Genomic DNA, 23,153 nt, shown 5'->3' with positions numbered 1-23,153 from the left:
AGCAATACATGGGACTGCAATAAGTCATTTTGATTTACTTTTAAACCCTTGCACTTTAATTGTCGGGTAGGATGGACTATCGTTTTACTTTTGGACTTTGAATGTCAGTTATTTTGCACTTTCAGAGGCTTGATTGCTATTTTGAGTTACTTTTAAAACTTTATTTGTACTTTTTCTTTACGTTTAAAGCATATTTGCACTTAAATTTGTATTACTAATTAATTTATTTGTTATAATGATGTTCTGATCAGATCTTGTTACTCAAATACATTTGAAGTTCAAATTCCAACATTTTGAGTCATTTTAATGGGAAATAGTCATTTGATTAGTCGACTAATTTAAACAATAGTCGATAGATTAGTCGATTATGAAAATAATCGTTAGTTGCAGCCCTAATAACGTGACCTCTTGACATGTGTCGATACAGATACATCCGTCTGTGTGTCTGAGCCTGGATCGCTGCCCTAAGCGCTACACCATGCTGGAGGCATGACTCATCAAAAGCCCACCTCATCATCGTCAGGCTCTCTGGGAATCATTGAGTGTTACATGTGTGACCATTGAGTCTCATTATCATTGATTCAGGCAGATCAGGGCTCAAAGCAATTATAAAGACAAAGTAGTATAACTAGTATTATATTTGTTTGTAGTGCTTTAAATGCACATTAGTTCAGGTTCACAACATACAGTCACATTTAAGAGCTAATTACGGTAGTTCAGCATTTCTAATCTACTGACGGATAATGAGCAGTTCGTCTGAAAGAAATCTTGTTTTGTGTTTTGCTCAACGGTTTCTGGCGAAGGGGAATAATTCCCTTTACAGAGAATTCCGGAGGTCACCCAGGAAGTGACGTCACAATTCCAGCCTGTAATTAATTGCAGCGTTTCAGGAACTCTTGGAAGTCTGTCTGTGAAAATCTGCACCAAAAAGAGGCCTGGAGTGCATGTTTGATACCCACTCTCACGGCCAGCTTGATGAATTGTTTGGCCAATCCCTCCGAAAGCTGTTCCAGTGGAATGTTTTGCCCAAGAACAGAAACGCAATGCAAGGTTTTGCTTTCGAAACAGGTTGCTTGGCCGAGTTGTGCCTCGGAAATTGACGGCTCGTGACTCACGATTTATGATTCATATCACAGCATTTGTCATATAACAGGTGGAACGGAAAGTAGGAGTTGGACATTGAGATTTTAATAAATAATTTAATTAGTCAGAAAGCCCGTGGTACTCCCAGAGATGGTGTGATGTTTATTCTGAGTCTATTGCCTGACCGTGGCCTCACTTAGATAAACCAGATAGTCCGACCAAAAATCTTTGTCATTAAACTAACTATAAAAGTTTAGCAATTATACATAAGAGGTATCTCTTCGACACACTATTGTTGTCATTTTTAATGTGCTGTATATTGAATATGTGTTAACATTAGACCATATGTTACTGCTCCAAATCAAGTATTTTTGGATATATTGCTGGCCTATATGAGAGGTTTACACCTCTGTGAAATGAAAGAGCCTTTTCTATTACGACATTCCACCAAAATCCATAATTTGTCTTGATTTAAAATAAAAAGTTTTCTTCTGATAATCAATGAATTGCTTTTTTTTCGACAGCAATGTATTATATAATTTAGAAACTTATCTTAAACTCAATATCTTTTTTTTTTCTGACAAAAACGTCACCTTTGAGCCTTTGTGTGCAATTCATCGACTCATCAAGAAATTAATTGGCAGATTAATTGAGAATGAAAAAGGATAATGAGTTGCAGCCCTGAAAGTATATATGTTCAGATGGTATGTCTGAAATAAGATAAATATAAAAGCCTCTTTTATGATGGAGCTGAGGAAAAGACACACAAGACACACAAGACACCATCTCACCCGTCCACTTTCCCTCACTCCATCATCGCTCTCTTGCGAGGAGGAGGAAGAGGAAGAGGAGGAGGAGGAGGAGGAGGAGCTTCCCCAGAGGCTCATGCAAGCGTCAGTTTGTGTTATAAATCATTCAGGGACACTCAAAAGGCGCACAATAAATTGTTTTCCTTATTCTCTCATCCCTCCATCCTCTCTCCTTTTTATTATTGAATGCGGTTCCTCTGAGAACCCAATCTGCCGCTCGACATAATCAAAGACCTAGAGGAGGAGGATGAGGTGAAACCAATAAGACAAGAGGGGAGCGTGGAACATTGATAAAATGGGAGAGGAAGAAATTAGGTGTTTCTAGTTTGATTCCACACAGGAATTAAGTGTCTCAAAGTAAAGGTCACAGGGTCATTTTGAGGATGGATATGCCGTACCTTCTGAGTGTCGAGCTGCTTGTGGACAACAGTAAATCTCGTAAATGAGGGCTGCGGTTGGTAGCGTTGTGGCTGCTGCCCCACCTGCTTGTCAAAACAACACACAGTCCACTAGCTGACGGCGCTCTGCTGTCAGAACAACTCGCTCAGATTTTCTGATGTGTATCGGTGGGTATACTGTGTGTGTGTCTCTCTGTGTGTGTGTGGGGGAGGAGGCAAAATATTGAATTTGTCCCTGCTAGTGGGTGTGTGTGTGTGTGTGTGTGTGTGTGTGTGTGTGTGTGTGTGTGTGTGTGAGAAAGATTGTGTTCGTCCACGGCGCTGTGTGTAGTGTCCTTGAACTCCATGGATTTGAAAGAGGACGCGTCCACTGTAAACATGAAGCACTTTGATTGTATAAAATGCCAAGACATTTAATTTGAGGTATCGTTGGCCCAATGCATTCTGGGATAGACATTGGGCACCCTGCTGTGAGCCTGAATATGGAAAAGCTCACGTGGTAAACTATTAACATAAAGAGCGTTCCTGGATTGTACTATCCTCTGCTAAATGAAGGGATTCTTGCAGCATTGGAAGACATCAAAGCCAGACTGATGCAACTGACAGCCTTCATCCTTTACAGCTGATACTGATGGGGCCAATACTTCTAAGAAGAAGTATAATTTTCTTTTGTGGTGGTTGTATTGTCTGATAAAATAAATGGTCATTGCTGTGGATCCCGGTGTGGTTCAGAGGATAATGACTAACGGTCATTCAAGAGATTTTCGTTGGGTGTTGAGTCGTTCCACCATCTGCTACTGGGAGGAAATGTGAAAGCTGCAAAGCAGCAACACATTGTTATGTAAAGTAATCCTGCACATTTCTTATAAAGTCTGACTCTGTGGCTCGTGATATACAATGTGTTTATTGTTGTACAGATTCTTGTTGTGGCTGCTCGTCTTCTCGTCTTGTGTTTGGTTATATTTCAGTAAAAAGGAAGCTATAATAGACAGAAATATAAAAGAAGAAGGGAAGTCTAACTATATTTTTGGCATTTAGGTGTTTGCAGAAGTTGTACTCATCCCCCAAAGGGCATCAGTGTCTAATCCGTGGCAAAAGGACTGAGGTTAAAGACGTATATTTTAATAGTCACATTTGGCAACTAATGATGATCATTATTATTCTTTTGATCGATTTATCATTTCCATTCTAGCCACATTATCACAGCCGCAATTTTCTGAAGCATTTAACTTAATCCAACCATTTAAGTCTTCTTCTGTGTCTTCCTCTCTTTCCTCAGGTACAGTGTTATTCCAGTCATGATGGAAGTCGGCAACAAGACAACTCTGGACTGAAACTAAAGAAAGAGAAAGAGACGGAGACGGAGGCTAATCTGACATCCCCTTTACACATTTCCTTCTGGTAAGTTACACACACACACACACACCTCTGGCGCTGTCTGGTCTATTATTTTTCTATATTAGGCCACCTCATCACGATATATCACTAGTGTTCCTTTTTTTTATCGTAATGCTTTTTTTAACTAAAGTCTTGTGTTGTTCAATTGCAATCTCCAGCATGCAAAAAAAGGAAAATAAGCAAAATGTCTGACAGGCTATGAAAGTGATTTATCTTGTTTGCAGATTGTTGGAAGCATCTGACAAACCAACTCACGTTTGTGTCATTAAGGTCACCGGCAGTTTGTGTGTGTGTGTGTGTGTGTGTGTGTGTGTGTGTGTGTGTGTGTGTGTGTGTGTGTGTGTGTGTGTGTGTGTGTGTGTGTGTGTGTGTGTGTGTGTGTGTGTGTGTGTCAAAATCCCATTCCCCGTCATCCAGCACACAGGCATCAGCTGAATGTAAACTGGGTCTTGTTTGCCTCGTCATGAAAGCTCGCTGCCCTGTCGGCTCTCTCCTGAACATAGCAGCTAAGCAACCCTCTGTCACACCGTATTAAAGCTGAGTCTAAAAGGAGGCTAAGTTTCTCTGTGTGTGTATGGGGAATTCTTGTGTGTGGTGAATTCTTGCAACATAACTATTTGAGGTTGCCTATTGGCAGCATGCAGGAACATAAATTGTGGGATACTTTAAACTGGAAGCCGGCGAGCCCAGACGAACGTATTACACGTTAGTTATTGTTCATGTTAAACCCATGTGTTCGACTTTATGTTTGCGTTTCTGTAGTTTTGTAGCCACTTTTGATTTCTTGTATCTTGAAGAGCGCAGTAATAGTATTCGTTAAATGATTAGAAATGAAATATAGCAGTTGAACGCGGTATTCTTGAAATGCAGATTTTTGTTTTTGCTTTATGTAGTTTTGAAATCTTTTGCTTACATTTTTTACAGAAAGTTGTCTTGCTCAGGCCTCTTTTAAGCTGTCGTGATTAAATGAAAACGGAGGTTTGTCTGTGGTTTGGACTCTTTTGGGAATTGAGGAACAATGTAAGTTCTTCTGTCAACTTGAGAGCGAGCCAACAACACCAATCATTGGATTCAGCGGGAAGTCGGCCGAGCGTTTGTGCGTTTACGTTCTGTGCCGTCGGCAAATCTTGCTGCTGAGTCACACCCCGACTGGGAGGAGAGCCGGTGGTGTGTGGTGGAGGTTTTTTGGATAACAGTACAACCCTTGGGGCAACACAACAGCTGATTTTAAAATCAAGACATGCTTGATTGATATCGCCTCCTCTAGTTGCACCTGTGAAGGCAGGATAACTTCTATTATCATTCTTACTGAGATCATTGACCCCACATATCTTGCCAGCATAGCTCCAACCTCGACCCGAGAAGAAGTCAGTCCAGTCAATTCAAAACACCTACGCGGTTCAGAGCCTTTCATTTAAGGTCCACTTATAAGGGTGCAGCAAGTAAAAAAGAATACTGATTTTAAAATGATTCAAATGAAGAATCTTTATAAATAAGTACGACAAAAAAATCTAAATCGTGGTGGTTATAAAATTGTGGGCTATAATGCTCAGAAAAGCCCAATTGTTGTATGATCAGTGGTGGTGTGGGTTTGTAGGTGGAAAGCAGAATTGTTTACCATCTTCCAATTTAAAAACCTGAAAGCCTTGATTGACCGGTGTCGGCTCGCCATGCTGTCGTGTTCTTGTTCAGGTCACAGTTTGATTTTTTTTTTTTTCTTTAAGGGAGTGTCGTACCGTTCTGGAATTTCTAAATTAAGCTATTGAGCTAATAAGCGTGTGTGCGTGCAAGTATACATACATGCATACATACATGGACACCTGTACCCTATTCATGCATCCATGCATCAGTACAATGTGTATTCGAGTCGCAGGAGGAACAGCCACTTCAAATTTTCCATTGACAAGAAACATCCGTATCACATTTGGCCCTTTTTTTAAATTGGATTGTCATCACTATGCAACCTGGCATTGTGCATGTAATCAGGCTTCTATATTATTCATAACGGGGTTGACCCATTTAATGTCATGCAGGAGGCATGCACACACACGTCACACACACACACACACGCATGCAAGACTCTCCAGGGACCTTGCACTCTGGTGCGATTTAATTCTCTATCTTCTGGCAGTCTTTACGTTTTTTATTTGAAAGAATTATTCAAGGGAAGTGATTTTAAAAAAAGAAAGAAAAATGATATGTGTGTGTGTGTGTGTGTGTGATCCATGCTTCCTTGTTCACTTATATGTACATCTTCACACACAACTCCAAAGCTGTAAGCCTGCTCTTTATAATGTCATGATAGGGCTGAATCATTACGTAATTTGTATTCTTGCACACATACTGTCCTCACTATGTCTCAACGCACAATTTAGCGGATTTACCAGTTTTCCCGTTTCTGATTAGAGCTGGTGATTTTAATCCCAGTAAGAATTCCCACAGTCTGCCTAATTCCTGTTCCTGCTAAAGCCGGTAGGGGGGCCAGTAAGCTGCTAAACTCCCCCTCGGCTACACACACACGCGCACACACACATATGGACGCTTGTGTGCACTGCCGTAATGGTGCGAATACGTTTTTCTTTTGTGCGCACGCAAATTCAGAAGAATGCACTTCACTTGCACTCTCATAAGAGTTTAGACAGAATACAGGCAAGCCCTGGAGACTGAGTGTGAAACGAATGATAAGAAAAATCACATTTTCTTCCTTGTCAAAGCTTTTCTTTTTGATCAAAGAGAAGTGTGAGTTAAGAAGCAAGACTGGAGGAGCTGGTGTAGGATAAGATAGAAGGGAGAATTAGATGAATGCACACAGAGAGAACTTGGCATTTCTGTTTTCTATCAAACTCAATCCAACACATCTCAGTAAAAGGATACTTTCATGCATCTATTTTGTCCACAAAGGGAAAAAGTCAATAATGTCATCTCATGTAATCATATTCTCTGTATTGTATGTGTCAAATCTGTTAATTACTGTGATCTTGCACTATTTGCAAGAACTTACATTTCTTTTCTAAAATCTCTGTACTTGAAATTAATTTAAAAATAAAGACTTTGGATAGTTTTTAAATGCAGGAGAAATAATAGTGGATTATTAGCATTATTATTATGTTATGTATTTTTTGTTGCACGACTTTCAAGTCGTGTTCGACCTGGATTCTGTTCTGTGGACAGTCGTACTTTTAATATTTTTCAGCTCACTGAAAGACTGTCTCTGAAACGATATCTACGGTGTATATTTCTCATTCTTTTATTTTATTGGCCAAGAGGAGACGATGGGATGTCCCATTTAACTATGTCTGCTGCAGCACATGGTGGAGCGCCATCTCCACCAGCCTGATGGGCTTGGTCCTGCAACAACATGTTGGTACATCAATTAGTCATAACAGAACCAACAGGGGCCCTGGGGGTGGGAGTGTGTGTATTTGTTTGTGTGTTTCTTGTGTATGCATGTTGAACTTTGGACCACAGCATGTGTTCACGTACGCTTACAACCTTCGGAGAAGTCCCAGAAGAAGATCATGTGTGTATTTCGATGGCATTCACCAACATGAAAATGTTTTGTGCAGGTTTTTTTGGGGGGGATTTTCTCCGCGTTGCCAGAATAAAATGTATGGGGACACTTTTAGATATTTCCTATCAAGAATCTCGGTGCAAAATCCTTTTCATTGTTCATAAAAGAAATGTTGAATTCAGATGTTTCAGAAACAGTTCATTGCCTCGTGTGTTTGCACATACAAGGATTATGAATTGGTGACCGGTGCATGACACTAAACAATATCTGTTTATTATCGAGTTATGTGTCTATTTAAAGAGAAGAGTTGTACAGGGATGTGTGAACGTATGTAATCGTCGCGTGTTTGTGTGTGTGTGTGTGTGTTTGTAACACAGACCAGATTAACGTAAACCGCATAATCTCTTTTACATATCATTTTTTTAATGATTTATTGTACACACACACACACACACACACACACACACGCCGTATAACTCTGACGCCAGTGTGTGCATGCAAGGCACACCTACACATAAGTACAGTGTCATGCAGTCGCGTGTAGCAGCGCACATCTAGTAAAGAATTCCCACGTGTGCGTGCGTGCGTGCGTGCGCGCGCGCGCACACACACACACACACACACACACACACTCACTGAGCGTTAAATCTGTCTAAGCCATTTGCCTAATCAGCTTTCTCTCTCTCAGCACAATACCATTCATAGATCCCCAGTAACCACACACACACACACACAGATCTGTCCAAACACCGGGCTTTACCGGACTAGTTGCAGCTTTACCAAGCCCCCCGTGTTACAACCTGTTGTTGCCACATTGCCTCACTTCACACATCTTATCGGAGGAGGAGGAGGAAGAGTGAAAAAGAGGGTGAGAGGGAGGTGTGCAGAGTCTCCAGAGTGATCACATGACATCAGTGTTCATTTGCTCCATTTTTATTTGTCTTCTACTCGTCTGCTGATTCCTTCCATCACTGTGGTTTAGATCTGCTTTCAAAGCTACTTCACATGACTGACTCAGTCAATTTTTGTTTCTCTCTATTAATTTTTAACCCTTTACTTCTTGTAGCATTTTACAATATCGAAAGGGGTGTGTGTGTGTGTGTGTGTGTGTGTGTGTGTGTGTGTGTGTGTGTGTGTGTGTGTGTGTGTGTGTGTGTTCATGCTGTGGGAGTGTGTTTTTGCGATGGGGGTTGTGTGCTTATTTCTATCTAGCTATCTGAAGAGATGAGTGACAACCAGCGCTGATGCAACCAGGAGACACACAGACACATACACAGATTCACTAAACGCACACATAGTCACACACAAGCACCTATTGTAGGTAAACAGCCAAAGAAGACTCACACGCCCACACAGCAAAATACAAACACAAACAGTAATACACAAAGCTATAGAAATGTGACCTTGCAAGAAAACGATGGTGTGTGTGTGTGTGTGTGTGTGTGTGTGTGTGTGTGTGTGTGTGTGTGTGTCTACAAGAACATAGTGTCTTTGGTCCTAAACTTTGGGTTACTCAACGTAACCCCCGTTCTTTGATAACAGAGTGAGGTGTTTCACTATGGGAAGCGCTCGGCGTGACCAAGTAAGGAAGCTCCAATGACACCATGTCTGTCAGTGACAGACAGGTCGAACTGTGCTGGGGCCCCGCCCCCTCATATTATCACTGTCGACCGCCCCTCGCAAATCATTCTAGACCAGATTTCTTTCCGTGTCAATGCAAGGAGGGGTGTGTTGGTGAAACACCTCACTCGGTTACGTTGAGTAACCCAAAGTTCTTCTTCTAACTTCGTTCGGTGTTTCACTATGGGAGATATAGACCGCTCCCGGATTGCATGAAATTCCCAAAGCCAAAATTGTTTAGCCCGGTAATGACTATCACAGGGACTCTGGCGCGTTGGCCTCTAGCATAGCATGTGCTAAGGACGGCCCTGAGACATCGAGCCTGTAAAACCTTACAAAAGTGTGAGGCGTAGCCCAGCTCGCTGCAGCACAAATATCTTGCACTGGAACACCCTTGAACAGGGCCCATGAAGTGGCCATACTCCTTGTGGAATGAGCCCTCAAACCCTTGGGGGGCTGCAGACCCCTACAACTATAGGCTAGAGATATGGCCTCTACAATCCAATGGGACAGCCTCTGGCGGGACAATGGCTTGCCTCTGAGGAGTGGCCCAGGACACGAACAGTTGATCTGCTTTCCTGAAAACTGGCGATCTACTCACATACATATGCATTGCTCGCACCGGACATAATGTGTTAAGCCTTTGCTCCTCCATGGAGGAAAAAGGAGGTGGGTGAAAAGCTGCGAGCTCCACCGTGGGACATCTGTACGCTGACTCCACCACCTTAGGCACAAAGGCCGGGTTGGGCCGCATACAGACCTTGGCGAGCCCAGGAGCAAACTGCAAGCAGGAAGGGCGAATGGATAAAGCCTGTAGGTCACTCACACGCTTTGCTGTGGTTAAAGCCAAAATCAACACTGTTTTGAGTGAAATAAACTTCATCTAACACCACCAATAAATCCCAGAGAGGAACCAGGGGCCTTGAAACTGGGAGTTTACGGCGAGCACCTTTCATGAAACGACATACTAAAAGATGCTGCCCCACCGGCTTCTCTCCAAAGCCTGAATGACAGGCTGAGATAGCCGCCAAATACACTTTAATAGTAGAAAAGGCCTTACCCCTGTCTACTAAATATTGCAAGAAACACAGTAGGTCCACTACTGAACACTGGAAAGGAATGGTGTGCCTCAAACGGCACCATTCCTCAAAAACTCGCCATTTACAACTGTAAAGAGAGCGAGTGGAGGCGGCCCTTGCACTCTGCATGGTGTCGATGACCTGTTCAGGCAGGCCTGCTGCGTTCAGGTTCCACCTCTCACAGGCCAAGCCCAGAGCGCTATTCGGTCTGGGTGAGGGTGGTAGATCTCCCCGCCTGCCTGGGAAAGAAGGTCCCTGCGTATGGGGAGAGGCCACGGCTCGTCCACCAGGAGCTGTATTATTTCTGCCACCCAATGCTTGGACGGCCACCGTGGCGCTATCAGGATTAGCGACAAGCCCTGTTCCCTCACCCTGTCTAGAGTCGGGGAGATCAGGCTGAGTGGGGGGAATGCATAGAGCAGCTTGTTTGGCCACCAGTGGGCCAGCGCATCTATCCCCAGTGGTGCATTCTTGTCCGATTGGGAGAAAAACAGTGGACAGTGAGTGTTTTCTAGTGAGGCGAAGAGATCTACGTCTGCTTGGCCGTATTTCTGCCAGACTTGCTTCACCACCTGTGGGTGAAGAGTCCACTCTCCGTACAGAGGGTTTCCTCGGGACAGAAGATCTGCACCCCTGTTCAACAAGCCTGGGACGTGTGTTACCCGAAGGGACAGGAGCCTGGTGCTGCTCCACATGATCAACTTTCGAGCCAACCTGTGTAACTGTAGTGAGCGAGTGCCTCCTTGGCGGTTGATGTACGCCACCACAGTGGTGTTGTCTGTTTTCACCAGGACATGGCGTCCCTGGAGAAATGCCAGAAAATGCTATAGTGCATAAAACACTGCCCAGAGTTCCAATATGTTTATGTGACTCTGAGCCAGCCTCGGGTCCCAGGTGCCGTTCACTGTTCTGCCCAACATGGCTGCCCCCCACCCTGATAGGGAGGCATCCGTTGTTAAGGTTACCCTGGATGACACCGATGACGTCGCGTCCTCCCACGGGCGCAGCGCAGCTACGCACGCCGGTGATACTTTTACTCTGTGGTTGAGGTGACGGCGTGAGCATAGGCGTAATGCCGCGACCCAGCGCTGAAAATCCCTCATCCGTAGAAGCCCCAAATGTACCACAGATATCACTGACGCCATTAGGCCGAGCAGGCGGAGGCATAGTCTGTACGACACCGCTTTCCCCAGCCGGAAGAGGGCGAGACACTGCGTGAGGGACGCTACTCTCGCCTCCGATAGCGTGACGCGATAAGAGAGGGAGTTTATGTTGAGACCCAAGTAATCTGTACATTGCGCCGGTTCGACACGACTCTTTGTCCAGTTTATATTGAACCCAAGATCCGTGAGATGGTTTATCACCGTAGCGGAATCTTTCACCGCCTGCTCCCCTGAGTGGGAGCATATCAGATAGTCGTCTATGTACGAGAATATCCTGATGCCGCTGTTCCGTAACGGAGACAGAGCGGCCTCTGCACACATGCTGAACACCCTCGGGGCTAACGAGAGCCCGAACGGGATGGCTTGGTACTCGTAGGCTCTGCCCTGATAGGCAAACCTGAAAAACTTCCGGTGCGCCGGATAAATGGCGATATGAAAATAAGCGTCCGCGAGATCGATTGTTGTAAACCAATCCCCCGGACGAATCGCGCGACAGAGCCCTTTGTGTGTTAACAGCCTGAACGTGTATTTGCGTAGCTGTATGTAGCCACGGGCTGAATCGCCCGTGGCTACTGAAACTAACACACCGTTGAATCTGGGTGGTTTCACAGCGAATTGTAGCCTGTACCCCTGCGAAATAGTGAACAGGACCCATGGATGCACTGCGCATGCGCGCCACTGGGCTGCCTGTGCAGTGAGGGGGCTGACGACACCGTCATCTCCCTCACCTGGAGGGAGCGGCCTTCCCTCGGCGGAGCTTGAGCTCCCCCTGCAGGGGTTATGGGGCCATGACATGGTTTTACTTTTGTTTTGTTTTGGGGATTGTATCTTGCCCTCAGCCCATGTCTTGGTTGCAAAGATACTAACTTTATTTCTTTCAATGAACTGGGTAAAAGTGCTTGGTGACACTGCATTCCCTGCTGTCCCCGATTCTCCTCCCCTTGAACGTGAGGGGGGAGAAACTGCAAAAGTACCCCCGGAGCAATGGAAACCACCGGGGACTTTGAAACATGAACTTGGGGGTTCGGTCCTACCTCCACCACCCTTCTTTTCTTTGAAGGTGGAGGGGAGGGAGAAGCAAGGCCGGTTAGGTCGTGCGCTTCTTCTTCCCTTCCCCGGGATGGGACGGGCGGTTCTTTGCTGCCGTGGCCGCAAAGGAGTGTTTTCCCCAGGTCTTAGGGTTCTCCGCCCGAGGTTGCTGGTTAGTCGGCTGACCTGCTGCCTGTCTGTGAGGTCTGGCCCCTCCCTGTCTACCCCTTGTAGCTGCGGCTGTAGCTGCAAAGGTGAGGGTCCCTGCCCGAGATGGATGCCCCGCATGACGCAGGGCACAGGCGGGATGCAGCCTCTTTTGCCTTCGGTTCCGACCCTTTGGTGGGGGTAGCGACCGTGGCAACTGAGAAGGAAGGGAAATATATGAACAATTAGCCGCACTTAGCGTTAGCCTGACGGTGAATTGCTCTAGCAAACGGGGTTTAGCCCGCTAATAGTGTGCCGTGAGAGTTCGCTCGTCGTGACACGTTAGCAGAACTCCGGGCACTCGGCTCGACTAGCAAACAAATGATAACCGAGACCTGGTAGGCTCGCCGTAATGCGTTAGCCAGAGATAATAAAGTTACACAGTCACCGACGACACCGGTAAACAAACACCGGGTAGAACAGCTCGCCTTGACGCGGACACTGCCTAAATACTATGTAGTGTCTAAATATACTTCTCACGAAGTACTTACCCAGCAAATCCAGACTAGAGCCAGGAACTGCGTTCGGCGACGTGTCCTTAACGGTTCGTCTGTGAACTGTTAAGCAGAAAATCCAAGCTAGCCAAGATAAGCTGAGGGAGCTATAGTAGTTTCTTCACGGGAAGAAAGCGAGAATGATTTGCGAGGGGCGGTCGACTGTGATAATATGAGGGGGCGGGGCCCCAGCACAGTTCGACCTGTCTGTCACTGACAGACGTGGTGTCATTGGAGCTTCCTTAGTTGGTCACGCCGAGCGCTTCCCATAGTGAAACACCGAACGAAGTTAAAAGAAGAACGTTCAGTGCTAAAAGAGTCCTTGGATCTGAAGAACCAGAATTACACGAAGCATCTCATGACACCTTTAAGCACAGAGAAGAGTACTTAGTAGCGGTGTAACCAAGTGGTACACTATTGATGCTAGTAACTATGTATAGTATTTGCAAATATCTGCAACCTACAGGTTGTATGCATACAGCTACATTGCTCTGCTGTACTCTACAGTTCATGTATCATTCGTCACACCTCTATCACAGGCGTGGAGGTCGTCATGCTTCTCTAAAATGCCTCAGAGATTAAGATGTGCCTTGAGGCAACAAGCATGTGAGCATGTGTATGTGATCTTTCACAATGTGTAAGCGGGTAAACTGAAACCATGCCTGTTGTTTATGTGGCAGCCCGTGGTGGTTTCCATTTGCAAGCATATGCTGGGGAATTCTTCGAGAGAAATCAAAGCCATGAAATTGATTTTAGTCAGGCCACAGTACAGCGGGCTGCCATTCCCAATGTGATGTGATGGTATGTTATGTTATGGCAGCTTTGTTGTTGGCGGCAGGTTGGCATGATGCCTTGAAAATGAATCCCTAATTCTATAGTCACAACTTTGATGCTCATCACCCCCTCTTTGCCATCACAAAGCTTTTAGAATTAGTATTTTCAAAAGTTAAATGATCACCCATTCCTTCCTCTCTACTTCACAGGGTAACAAATAAGCAACATCTCTCGACGTATAGGCCTTCAACCAAGTGACAACCTCCAATGCAGAAGTGTTTCAAGTCTTCTTTAATACAGCGTGATGTTCATTTAGTAAATAATGGTCCCGTTCAGAGTACAGTAGTTGATGAAGCAGAGTATGCTTTCGGACGTGGCAACATTGTAATTGACATGTCGCTACCTCTACCTGAGTCATATGCGGCGTCTCTACGTCACTCTTCTGCAGTCCAAATTTGCCAAAAACTCAGTTCACTGGCTGCAAAAAGCCAAGATGGCGACGGCCAAAACGTCGATCCCGAGGCTTCGAAACGGCGACTACAACCACTTCTTATCTCCAATCACTGCCTTCAATACATCAACTCTGCCATAATAGCTTTGAGCCGCCTTGAGCCAACGTCACTGAGAGTAGGATGATGCTGAACCTTCTGGCCACAGTAGAGACCTCGTAATTTACAACTTCAGGGTAAAAAAAAAACACAGGGAAGAAGTAATTGGTTGGATTTGACCAAACATGATCCAACATGCAAATATTTATAGGAAACTATCGCTTTGAGACTTGAAGAACAATTTAGGATCGGGTCATCGTTGAACTTTCTCAATGATATGGTCTTACCTAAAGTAATGTCCAGGCTGCCATGTTTCTACATCTGGCGCCATAAAACAGAGGGCACAGGACTTTGCCTTTAAGACCGATATTTTTGGAGTGGGTGTGATGGCTTAGATCCCTTTTTAAGAGCAGGGGATTAGGATGATGCTGATGCGTAGTGTCTCGGCCTGTGCGCCTGTGTGTCTTGCTGCCTCTGCCTGTATGTCAGCTCGCTCTGTGTGGGGCTGGCCTTTGGAGCCAGATTTTGCTTGCTGCATCTGGCCGGTGTGCACAGAGATTTCATGGTAGAGAGAAAAAGAGAGAGCGACAGCAATGAGAGAGATGGCGTGCGACTGTGTGTGTATGTGCGTGTGCGTTTGTTGCATGTGCAGCGAAGCTAACTGGAGCAGGGTGTCCAGGATGCGTACACGCTTCACAGCCCGGCTGCTGCCTTGTGATGCAAAACCTTTAGTGTGTGTGTGTGTGTGTGTGTGTGTGTGTGTGTGTGTGTGTGTGTGTGTGTGTGTGTGTGTGTGTGTGTGTGTGTGTGTGTGTGTGTGTGTGTGTGTGTGTGTGTGTGTGTGTACGCAGGCAACTGTTACACTTTGCAAGTGTGGAAATGGTGCATCAGTGACTCAGCTTCAGCTATAAAGGGGTGTGTGTGTGTGTGTGTGTGTGTGTGTGTGTGTGTGTGTGTGTGTGTGTGTGTGTGTGTGTGTGTGTACACGCTTGTTTACGTGAGCAAGTGTGACTTGGATGAGCAGCAGGACTAGACAGCTAGCCATCATCATATGACTGTCTTTTTTCCCATCCTGTGTCCGCACAAATGCACAAAAGAAAGACACACACACACACACACACACACACACACACACACGGACAGGCATGAATGTGGATATTCTTCGAAGGGGCTGTGAAGTAATATTTGATCAAACCCGTCTCAGGTGTCGGTAACCAGTGTTGTGTAGGGCTCGTGTCAGTATGATGCTATAGCATGCATGTAATTGGCAATTCATATAACACTGATTACATTAATAGTAAATCAGCTGTTTTAAATCGTTTCAATATTTGCTTACATGGTTGGGGTGAAAATTCTCTTGCACACAGGAAGTGATGTTTAGTTTCTCTAGTAACGGCTGAATGTTAAATTGAAGAGACAATGTCTGTTCTGTTTCCCAGGTCTAGCTGGCCAATGCCGGGCCCGTCGTGGACATCTGGTGGCGGCAGCAGCAGCAGCAGTAGTGTGTATGTGAGCGTCGTCCCCGGCGCCTAGCTCATGTCCAGCCAATAATGCCGTCGTCCACACGGAAAGGAGTGCCGAAGGACCCCGAGCTGGCCGACCTCTTCTTCAAAGATGACCCCGAGGATGTCTTCTGTGACCTGCACGAGATCGGACATGGCAGCTTCGGGGCCGTCTACTTTGTAAGTGCCAGTTCACCCTTTTGTGTACTTTCACAAGGCCACCATGGTTGTTTTGAACACGGTGCGAAGGACCCGCATCTAAACTGAAATTCAACCGCTCCAGAAATGTCCTATAATGAAGAAATCTCAATAGAGGACTCTATTGTATATACAATACAAAACTGCTGCCATGGCCACATTATCAAGACATTTCAGATGAAGATTTTAGGAATAACTAAAGTTTCTGTCAGGCATTTACGTCTGTATCGGCCATATCTATTTTTGTATGGACTCTCACGCAATAATATTCAACACATTTTGATGTCATTGAAAGTCTGTTCATACACATTTTAAAAGTGTATTGATTGAATATGACCGGACCTTGAAACATTTAGAAAGTTATTTACTTCTTGTCGGAGTAAAACGACAAAGATGAAATGGAGAAATGTATCATCTATTTAGCTTGAGTTTTATAGTTCCTTGTAGAAAGAAAGACGGCATGTGAATGAGGGGCTGGACCATTGAATATACCAAATACTACCATGAAGCAAGCCACTCCTAGCCCTCCACTCATTTTTAATACACGAGTATGGCTTTGATTTATTCATGAGCAAGTCCCCACCCCCCTTATCAATTCATTGATTTGTACACATATTGTAAATGTAGCCCGCCACATTATGGCTCTATGAACGCAATTAAGTAGAGACTGATTCCCTCTCTGCACTTTCTCTGTCGCCTTTCTTATTAATCTCATCATCACTAATTACTCCTCAAGCCTTTGATTCTAAAGCTGTGTGGAAGGGGGGTTGAAAGTATATCCCGTCTCTTTGCTCTCTCCTCTCCTCTCCTCTCCTTTCCTTTCCTCTCCTCTCCTCTCCTCTGCTCCAGATGCAGGGCTGGGGGCGATAAGAGCCTCCTCCCTCCCTCCTTAGACAGCTGTTTTCTTGGTATAGAAAAACAGAGGCTGTCCATAGTGGGGCAGGATATTCTTGGCTGGCAGGGTTTTACCATCCTCTTCCCTGCCATGTCATTTACACACAGACACACACACACACGCACACAGCCTCAGTGCATCACTAGTAACCCTGGTGCCCATGTCCGTCTGGCTAACAGTGTGCGTCTAAATCCTGCCCTGATGTGCTCACTGACACACTTATGCTGTCCGCATTACAACTGGTACACTGCAAGCTTTAGCTCTTACCCCGAGCAGCTTTAGTGATGATAAAATACACTTTCTTCAGAGTTTACATACTGAAATGACTGAGCATGCTTGTAGCAAATAACACCTTCTGATGACATCAGTTATCATGCTGGCGTAACAAAACAACAACGATAAGCTGTGCTTTCACAGCACTTTGATCTGGTCGATTATCTAACATTTAAGAAGGAAATGTTTGCAATAATAGAACTATAAAAGATAAAAGCAGCTCGTTAAGTGCATGTTAGAAGGTAAAGGCAGAGTGGGTCATGTGTTTCTGTTTGTGCATATTCTTATTTTAGAATATGCACGCATAGCCAATAAAATGTATGGAGTTGTATGTGTATCCGTGGTGTATGCATGTTGCGATTAAGGAGGAACTCCATTATAGACGAGTACAAGGGGAATTCCCCCCCTGACGGGTACACACACACACACACACACACACACACACACACACACACACACACACACACACACACACACACACACACACACACACCACTACTGTATAGTGCATGTTGAATAAATTAGCCTCTTGTAATTATTGATGCATCCCCTTTCTTCTGCAATGACAATTAGACTGAATGTAGTTCAATATTTCAACGTTACATGATTCCCCCCCCTCCTCTTCTACAGCCATCTATCTATACATCACACTAGAGGGAACAACTATTACGCATGACCTGACAGGCAATCATAGGGATCAGATGAATCTGGAAAAAAGAAAAAAATCAAATGGGAATACTCCGGTGCCGGCTGTTACTGTAATTCCATTTGAATCTCAACATGAAATTCCCATTCATTTGAAAGTGGGATGAAGCGGAGATAAGGGCTTAGGCTGAGCTGCAGCATAGCTGCTCCTAAGGCCAAATGCCTTTGAGGTTAACACCACGGCTTTAGCACGGGCATGTGGATGTGCTCAGACAACTCAAACACCAACAGTAGCTGCCGAACAACCACATATCACTTTACCTGCAGGCTTCCCCTAATCACGTTGTTGAGTGCTTTGATCAGGCGGAAATGTGTTTAAATTCAAATGAGAGAATCCGTTTCTGCCGTTTCACTCAGGCATTATGATGCTTTGCATGCACTGAATTTATCCGGCTCACATCTGGATCACCCTTAAGGTATTACATGAGTTGGTAACACTTTACTTTAACCCCTCTATTTAGCATTCACAAGTATATCAACATATTTAAAAAAAACAGTCCATAACGTAGGTGTAAACATAGATTAGGGTTTATTAATTTATTTCTAAATGGCTTTAACTGTGGGCACCCATAAGTGAAGGCTGGTGTGGAAACAGACAGTGAATAGCAATTCTCCTAAATGTTTAGATTGTGCTTATAAATGCTAAATAGGGAGGTTAAAGTAAAGCGTTCATTTATTTTCAATTAGAATAATCTTTTTTCCTGCTGCATCACCCTGCTAGTATGAAGTATAGCACAATACGGATGTGATGCTTTTGTAAAAACAAAACTTTTTTAAGGAATATAGATTGTTTTAGTCACGTAATGTCCCATATTGAAATTAAATAACTTGTATAACCATTTTGTTATACCAATGTATGTCAGTGTCAGTTAGTCATTTATGTATGCCATATTCTTTTTATAGTTTAATTGCCTGGGGAGTAAAAAAAAAAAATAAAAGCCCTGTGATGTCTCGAGAAGATTGCTGTATGTGCATTTGTGAGAGTTGTCTGTCTGTACATTTTTATACACCAAATTTACAAGGCCAGATTCTGATCTCTCTGTTTTTCTTCTCCAGGCCCGTAACTCCTACTCCAACGAGGTGGTGGCCATCAAAAAGATGTCCTATAATGGCAAGCAGACTACCGAAGTAAGAAAGACTGCCTCACTCAAATAATGCCAAACTTTTCCTTCAAAATGCCAGTGCCACAGTCGGATAACATTTGTTTCTTATTTTCTCTCGCTTTGGCACAAATCCAGTAACAGTGAAAACACAAGCTCGACGCGCTAAAGGTCACTCTCTAATTATGTTCACCCAAAATCCTGACTCTAGCTTGTGAGACAAAAATAATGTGAAAATAGTTAGAAATAATTACTCACCACCATATGAGCACCGTTTGGGAAAAACATGTGCCTCCCTCGAGCCCCGAAAGAAGTTTACCCACCAGCATATATTTCAGAAGGCGTCCTATGTGATCACAGCTTACGCTTCAGCTAAACTGGAGGCCGCATCTCGGTGGTTTAGTAAACTTTCTTTTTTTGTGTGAGGGCTCTTGCATGACATTGTCAGAATGTCCCTAACTAGCTGAGGCTTTCTCTTGCTGTAATAACTCCTCTGAGAGCTAAATAAAAAATGTTGCATTTTATTGCTGTGTTTGTCATTTATCATTAAAAAAAACAACAATCCTCCCCATCTGTCTATACACAATGGTAACACATTTTTAAAGTTCATGATACCTGTTCAAGTGGTTACTACAGTGAAGCCAGCAGTTCCCACTTAAGTGCATCTGTGATTGTACCTGCGAGTGCGTAAACCATCTGTGTGTCTGATTTTGTTTTTGGCAGAAGTGGCAGGACATCATTAAGGAGGTCAAGTTTTTGGGACAGCTGCGACACCCAAACACAATTGAGTACAAAGGCTGCTACCTGAAAGACAACACTGCCTGGGTTAGTGGATCCGTGTCCACATCTCCCTTTGTTCCACTCTTTGTATCAGTCTTGCAACATGGTTTGTTTATCTTTTTCTTCCCGTCCTCTTTCTCTGAATTCTTGCCTCTTTGTCTTTTGTTTATTTTCATATCCTACTATTAGCTGTGTTTTCTTACTGCCTGCTACTGTTGTAATCGGTACCACCTCCATCGCAGACATCACAATGTGTGATCCCTTTTGCTTTAGAGAACAATTTCATATCAGTATTCACAAATGTGACCCGAAGCTTTGTATTAATAAACATGATTTGCACAAGTTACTCAGCTGTAACTGTATTCTGTTTCAGCTGGTGATGGAGTACTGCCTGGGCTCCGCATCAGATTTACTAGAGGGTAAGTGTATTTATTCATGTTTAATGTGCACACGCACACTTTTACAAACATCTTTTTTTTTTTTATCTGTTTCAATTCTTTACCTTTTTTTCTGTATTTGGATAGTCGGCCTACAAATAGTGTGATGAATCATGAACAGACCTACTTATGCTTGAACTACTAACGGTGAAAACCCCGTGACTAATAAGACTTGTTTTTCCATTTCTCTTATTGTATGGATCAAACAAACAACATATTACATGTTCATTAGTTAGCTTTAGTTGACCTCAGTAGACTTGCCTCAACTTCGACTAAACGTGCACTGTGTTCTCTGTATTATTATTATTATTATTATTATTATTATTATTATTATTATTATTATTATACCTGATTTTCCATCTCATTCTCTGAATATGAATCAGTCCAGATGACTGTTTGACTGTTTTGATTGAATTAATGCAGTTTTGTTAGACTTTCTCACCACAAGGATCTACTTGCTATACGATTGCTGCATTTCCCTCTTGAACCCTTAAAACCCTCATGTTCTGTCTCTGGTTGGTTCCTGCGGTTATTTGACATGATTTATAACATGTGATGAAAAAAACAGAACAAAGTACTCCATGCATGTCCTTACACAGCACTTTAAATCCCAGGATTCATACAGATGGAAGAACATATCGATGTTACTTGGATTTAGTACTTCTTGAACCGTCCATCCTCTAAGCGTCCCTGACCTGAAACGAATGTGTTATTTTAAGCACCTATGTGTGTACCCGTCACTGACGTAGTTACGACAGTTGGCCCTGGCCTGTTTTGGGACTTTTTGAGTTCTGCTGTGACCTTTTGCTTTGGCAGGCAGTCTCTCTGTTACTGCAACAGTCCACAGGGAGCCAGCTCAGGAGTCCATGTTATCCATATGCTAGATGCCAAGTAGAGTACTCTCTCACTGCTATATCAGCAAGACAGATTGGTGTATTTTTGTATCAGTAAAACTATGATGTTTTTGGGACTTTGATCATGCAGGAAGTTTGCACTTCATAACTTTATGCAAATGCATTCTTTATTATGAAGGTATTTGTGAAGAGCTGTAACAGTTACTTATTATAATATTCAAGTCTTTCGAGGTCTCCTACTCATCTCCTCTGTCCCAATTTCTCCCCAAGTTCATAAGAAACCTCTGCAAGAGATGGAAATTGCTGCCATTACCCATGGTGCCTTGCTAGGACTGGCTTACCTACATTCCCATAATATGATTCACAGGTGAGTGAGTTTGTCCCTGGACCCAAACCATTCCCATCAGGAACATAAAGGGACTTAAGCACAAACATGATAAGACCAACGATAAGATGAGATCATGTTCTCCCTTTTTATTGCAGCGTTTTACTAATTAAGCTGTAAAAGCTCATCTCTGAACGTACATTGTATCCTTCGCTGTGAGGAGGTAACAACCCTCCTGTCTCTCGGTGTCCACGATATAATCTTTTATGGCAGTGAAATATGATTAGCATCCAACAATGGCGCCACATGAATAATTTTTTGATTGAGCTGTGTCATCGCCGGTCTCGTTGCCGTTTTTTTTTTAAAACACATTGAAATTAACACATTGCATCTATAAATACATACACTGCACCAGGGACCACTTTGGAAAGTTCGATTGAAGAACGTAATGCATTATAGACCCTTTGGAACTGATGTGGTTTCTCTTGGCTGCCATGCCTACACATGCTCACAGTCTCTCTCTCCTCATCCAGAGATGTGAAAGCTGGAAACATCCTGCTGACGGAGCTGGGTCAGGTCAAACTGGCTGACTTTGGCTCCGCCTCCATTGCCTCACCTGCCAACTCCTTTGTGGGAACACCTTACTGGTGAGTGTAAACCGCCCCCCCCACACACACACACACACACACACACGGTAAGGCACAACACGCGACTACATGTGCCGAGGAGACGAGCTTGGACTTAAATATTTGTGTTGGTGTATTACTTCAGGGTCTGCTTTCTTTTTCATAGAAATTGCATAACTGTTTTGCACAAGGTTGCTTCTTTTATGGCTTTATAGTCTGTTTTTGCAACGTGTTCTTCATGTTGTTTGCCATTTTGACCCCTGAAGCAAACATCATGAATCATAGTATTTTTTTATTGATTTTTTGCGTTGGTGACTGGGGCATTATGATTTCAGGTTATGTTTCAGATTATGTTTTCAACCAAGAATGGACTGATTTGATTTTGGTGGTCCAAGGTCGAGGTCACTCTGACCTCATAAAATGTGTTTTTGGCCATAACTCAAGAATACAGATACAGACAATTTCACTCAAATGTCTAATAGGATCAAATTAGTGATGACGTTTTGGACAGACATGGATGTAAACTGCAACTTGACTGGTCCTCTCTGTTGTTTGTCTCGTATAGAAATCCTCAGCTCTACCTTACGCACCATAGTACTCACTCACACACTTCATGTAGCTTCATGCTAGATTCTCATGATGCCAAAACCCGGCAGCACACAAGTTTGTCTCACTTGTTATGTTAAATTCACAAACGCACGCATACACAAGTTGTCCCACTCCACGTTTACAGAAGCACACTCATATTTTCCTAAAACTGAGCTGCTATCACAGCACACCAGAGTCTTTAAAAGCTCTGAGAGGCTTAGCAGATTATAACATTTTCATGGATTGCCCCCCCCCCGATACTAATAAACTATGCGTGCGTGTGCGCATTTGCATGTCCTCAGGATGGCCCCAGAAGTGATCCTAGCCATGGACGAGGGTCAGTACGAGGGGAAAGTGGACATCTGGTCCCTGGGGATCACCTGTATTGAACTGGGTGAGCATACATCTACCTACTGGTCAAAGGAAGCATTTATAGGCCCATGAAGTTAGACATTTAACACATGTAAGCTGACTTTAAGGAGGACAAAAAATACATCTTATTTGTTCCTGCATGCCTTTGAGACCTGGAATCTGCCTAATTAAAGGACAAGCTGATTGGTGATTGTGAAAATGTTGGTACTTTTCCATCTTTCTCTGACTTTTCACCATCTTTTCTTATTTTAGCGGAACGCAAACCACCCTTGTTCAACATGAATGCCATGAGTGCCTTATATCACATCGCACAGAACGACTCTCCCACGCTACAGTCCAATGAGTGGTGAGTTGTAAACACACCTCCCAAATATTACAGTAGAAT

The 23,153-nt window shown here is 43.8% G+C and overlaps 1 protein-coding gene across 1 annotated transcript in view; it reads left to right on the top strand.

The window, feature by feature from the left end:
- Positions 1-15,629: 15,629 nt before the first annotated feature.
- The window catches only part of taok3a (TAO kinase 3a), a 33,097-nt gene continuing 25,573 nt past the window's right edge, over positions 15,630-23,153 (top strand). Inside the window, exons 1-8 of the mRNA XM_079222614.1 lie at positions 15,630-15,795; positions 18,743-18,814; positions 19,510-19,611; positions 19,940-19,985; positions 21,128-21,224; positions 21,716-21,829; positions 22,699-22,790; positions 23,021-23,114. Of these exons, the coding sequence (XP_079078740.1) occupies positions 15,664-15,795; positions 18,743-18,814; positions 19,510-19,611; positions 19,940-19,985; positions 21,128-21,224; positions 21,716-21,829; positions 22,699-22,790; positions 23,021-23,114 (749 nt within the window). The 5' untranslated portion in view covers positions 15,630-15,663. The remainder of the gene's footprint in view (positions 15,796-18,742; positions 18,815-19,509; positions 19,612-19,939; positions 19,986-21,127; positions 21,225-21,715; positions 21,830-22,698; positions 22,791-23,020; positions 23,115-23,153) is intronic.

The sequence above is a fragment of the Taurulus bubalis genome, assembly GCF_910589615.1.
Source record: "Taurulus bubalis genome assembly, chromosome: 8".
Classification (NCBI taxonomy): Eukaryota; Metazoa; Chordata; class Actinopteri; order Perciformes; family Cottidae; genus Taurulus; species Taurulus bubalis.
The sequence above is the reverse complement of the archived record's forward strand: the minus strand, read 5'-3'. Positions and strand labels throughout refer to the sequence as shown.